Below are 4,451 nucleotides of genomic sequence, written 5' to 3' on the forward strand. Positions count from 1 at the left end.
GGTCAGGCTCCTTCATCTGCTACTGAACCAGAAATATTCATGTCTACAACAACATCTACTTTGACCCAAACCTCATTGACGTCAACTGAACCAACATCTGTGAAACAGGATACACTTGATTTTTCAACTACTGTAGTTTCTACTACTGGTCAACTGAGTCAGTCTGCCACCAATACAGCTGACCATACCACGGATACAAGTTCAGCACCAGCATCACCTACCAGAGGTCAGGCTCCTTCATCTGCTACTGAACCAGAAATATTCATGTCTACAACAACATCTACTTTGACCCAAACTTTATTCACATCAACTGAACCAACATCTGTGAAACAGGATACACTTGATTTTTCAACTACTGTAGTTTCTACGACTGGTCAACTGAGTCAGTCTGCCACCACTACAGCTGACCATACCACGGATACAAGTTCAGCACCAGCATCACCTACCAGAGGTCAGGCTCCTTCATCTGCTACTGAACCAGAAATATTCATGTCTACAACAACATCTACTTTGACCCAGGCCTCATTCCTGTCAACAAAGACAATGCCTGTGAGACAGGATACACTTGATTTTTCAACTACTGTAGTTGCAACCTCTGGTCAACCAAGTCACTCTGCCACAGCTACAGCTGACCATACCACCGATACAAGTTCAGCGCCAGCATCACCTACCAGAAGTCAGGCTCCCTCATCTACTACTGAACCAGAAAGATTTTCTGTCCCTGGGTCTTCCACTGAATCTGTACAAAGTGCCATGTTGATGTCCACAACTGATAATACTTCACAGACAGGATCTTCATCAGAAACTTCACCTGATGTATCTGTAACAGAAGAACAGGTCACTTCACCCAGAACTGAGACAACAACTGTGTCTCCAACTATACCAAGAGCCCACTCAAATGTGACCGCAGTTCTGCCTGAATCCCCAATCGCTGCAGCCTCTACAGCCACAACTGCAGCACCAACACCAATAAAAGCTTCTACTGCTGCCATTTGGTCATCTACTCCAGCTACCACAACCATGGCGGTGCCGGCTAGTGAAGGAGAAGGAGTGATTATTTTAATACTTCGAATCCAGCAAATCTTCATTCCCGCTTACAGTGATCCTTCCTCAATCGAGTACAATACTCTGGTCAGCAATATCACTGCTGAGGTAATAAAGTAATGACAATTGTTTTAAATAATGATTTTTTGTGATTCTCCCTGATTGCATAATATGATCTGATGCAATATGATCTTTGCATTAATTTATCAAATGATCATTTCTGGAGAAACTCTGATATAATGACTTTTGGTACCAGTAAAATTTTGAAAAATGGACAGGAAGACTTGGCTGATGTTGAAGTATCAGCAGTCTCTGATGTTGAATGTTTGTATTTTAACTACGTTTCTTTTCATGTGTAGCTGAGCCGAAGCTTTAGAGAGCTGTTTCCCCTCACATTTCTCCGATGCTATGTCATAAGTCTCTGGTACAGTATTTTCAGCATTAATCACATCACCGTATAAATATCAATCGCTAAGACTCACCAGAGAGCAATTAGCGTAATGTTCTATTTTTTTTTTTTTACTGTAAAATACACACACACACACACACACACACACACACACATTTTCTAAACGGCTTATCTTACTGGGTTATGGGGGGAGTTAGGGTTAGGGACCCAAAGAGTATTTTCACAGCACCTATCCAGATGTTATTTACTGCCCTGAGACATATACTGTTGCAAGCTAACAAGAGATTTACTTAAGTTCATTAAAAAAAATAATGATAAATAAAAAATTCTTTTAAATTAATTTTAAATTAATTTCTTATTAAAATGCCCAGCTGGTGTTTTATTGTTATATATTCTAATGTGAAATCTTTCTTGTATATGGAATAATCATCATTCACTTATATTTGGACTCAGGGGAGTAAGGGCAAACTCTTTAACATATTATTCAGCATTTAGAGCCAATGCAAACTTTGTATGATGCGCTGAAGAATAAAGAGTTTGATTTGTTTTCTTAGCAATGTGAAAATTGCACTACACTGTAAATAGTGTTTTTGAAATAGATGGTGATACTATAATCTGCTAATAAATGATGGCTAAATCTACTTTTCCTCCATTTGCAGGAATGGTTCGGTGGGTGTGGACACTCAGGTAATCTTTAAAAATGAAACAGTTCTTCCAAATGTAACAGTCCTGACTGATTCACTGAAATCAGCAATAAATGATTCTACAGTTTTCCTGGATATCATTCCATCGAGTATCACTGCTGGTGAGTGTTAAACACTGTATTTTATAACTAAACATAAGCTTTCAGTGCATTTGGAGAATATTCTTTCATAGTTAATATAGTATCTTATTGTAAAGATCAATGTTTTTGAGTTTTGGATAAATAAAATTCTGATGTTATAAAACACTGAACAATTAGATCATCACAGCTTAAATGACACCATGTTGCTATGCAGAAAAGTGTGGTTGCTCTTAATCTGCACATCTTGGGAATATGAAGAGAAAATCTGAGCATAGTAGACTAGGCTATACTATATATTTATATATTTAAGCTGGCAGTGACTTTAAGGTGGCAGTAAATTTAAGGTTGCAATGAATTTACGGTAGCATGGAATTAAAGGTGTTAGAAAATTTAAGGTGGCAATGTATTAAGAAATCAGTAAATGTAAGCTAGAAGTGAATTTAAGGTGGCAGTGAAGTTAAGGTGCATTAAATTTAAGTTGGCAATGTATTTAAGATATCAGGAAATTTAAGATGGCAGATAGTAGTTCAAAGTAACAGCTAGCAACACATTACCATCCAACTTGGATACCGTAGCAACCGCCTAGCAAAATTTCAGCAGCACTTTAGCAACCATCAACAGACAATTGCCTTTATAAGCAACATAATCAAATCAACAGAATGTTTTACTGTTATCATAATATTGTACGTTTAAAGGTACCAAAGGGGTTCTATTTGGACTCATGCGATTATTTAATTGCATATTAGTACATAATTCTAAATTTAGTTGCGACGCTTACCATACAGTTTTACCTTAGTCACTTTCAAATATGCTTCTAGATTATATGCACATCTGATATGTGACCATGCATCAGTAATGAAAACAGTCATATCAGAAAAATTAATTTTATTTGATTTATTTTAACTCCTATATCTACTGAAACTTCGGAAGAAATATCAACACCTACTCCTGTAAGTTTACCAGACACTTCAACCACAGTTAGGCAAGTAACATCAACAGAAATGAAAACAACAGCTGTGACTGCATCAGAGTTTTTGACCAGAGATGACTCTCTAACTACAATGGAACCAGTAACTCCAACACAGATACTTCATGAACAAACGTCTACTACAGCAGGGCAACTGCCCACTTCTACAACAACATCTACTTTGACCCAAACCTCATTGACGTCAACTGAACCAACATCTGTGAAACAGGATACACTTGATTTTTCAACTACTGTAGTTTCTACTACTGGTCAACTGAGTCAGTCTGCCACCACTACAGCTGACCATACCACGGATACAAGTTCAGCACCAGCATCACCTACCAGAGGTCAGGCTCCTTCATCTGCTACTGAACCAGAAATATTCATGCCTACAACAACATCTACTTTGACCCAAACCTCATTCACGTCAACTGAACCAACATCTGTGAAACAGGATACACTTGATTTTTCAACTACTGTAGTTTCTACTACTGGTCAACTGAGTCAGTCTGCCACCAATACAGCTGACCATACCACGGATACAAGTTCAGCACCAGCATCACCTACCAGAGGTCAGGCTCCTTCATCTGCTACTGAACCAGAAATATTCATGTCTACAACAACATCTACTTTGACCCAAACCTTATTCACATCAACTGAACCAACATCTGTGAAACAGGATACACTTGATTTTTCAACTACTGTAGTTTCTACGACTGGTCAACTGAGTCAGTCTGCCACCACTACAGCTGACCATACCACGGATACAAGTTCAGCACCAGCATCACCTACCAGAGGTCAGGCTCCTTCATCTGCTACTGAACCAGAAATATTCATGTCTACAACAACATCTACTTTGACCCAAACCTTATTCACATCAACTGAACCAACATCTGTGAAACAGGATACACTTGATTTTTCAACTACTGTAGTTTCTACGACTGGTCAACTGAGTCAGTCTGCCACCACTACAGCTGACCATACCACGGATACAAGTTCAGCACCAGCATCACCTACCAGAGGTCAGGCTCCTTCATCTGCTACTGAACCAGAAATATTCATGTCTACAACAACATCTACTTTGACCCAAACTTTCATTCACATCAACTGAACCAACATCTGTGAAACAGGATACACTTGATTTTTCAACTACTGTAGTTTCTACTACTGGTCAACTGAGTCAGTCTGCCACCACTACAGCTGACCATACCACGGATACAAGTTCAGCACCAGCATCACCTACCAGA

At 38.9% G+C, this 4,451-nt stretch overlaps 1 protein-coding gene across 1 annotated transcript; it reads left to right on the top strand.

The window, feature by feature from the left end:
• Window positions 1-847: 847 nt before the first annotated feature.
• Window positions 848-3,776, top strand: LOC118800405 (cell wall protein DAN4-like; the record flags this gene model as incomplete). The annotated part of the gene is made up of 4 exons (XM_036560614.1): window positions 848-1,152; window positions 1,404-1,468; window positions 2,113-2,258; window positions 3,168-3,776. Coding segments are annotated over exons 1-4 (952 nt in total), but the record flags the coding sequence as incomplete, so codon positions are not given.
• Window positions 3,777-4,451: the final 675 nt, after the last annotated feature.

The sequence above is a fragment of the Colossoma macropomum genome, unplaced genomic scaffold (assembly GCF_904425465.1).
Source record: "Colossoma macropomum unplaced genomic scaffold, Colossoma_macropomum, whole genome shotgun sequence".
Taxonomy (NCBI): domain Eukaryota; kingdom Metazoa; phylum Chordata; class Actinopteri; order Characiformes; family Serrasalmidae; genus Colossoma; species Colossoma macropomum.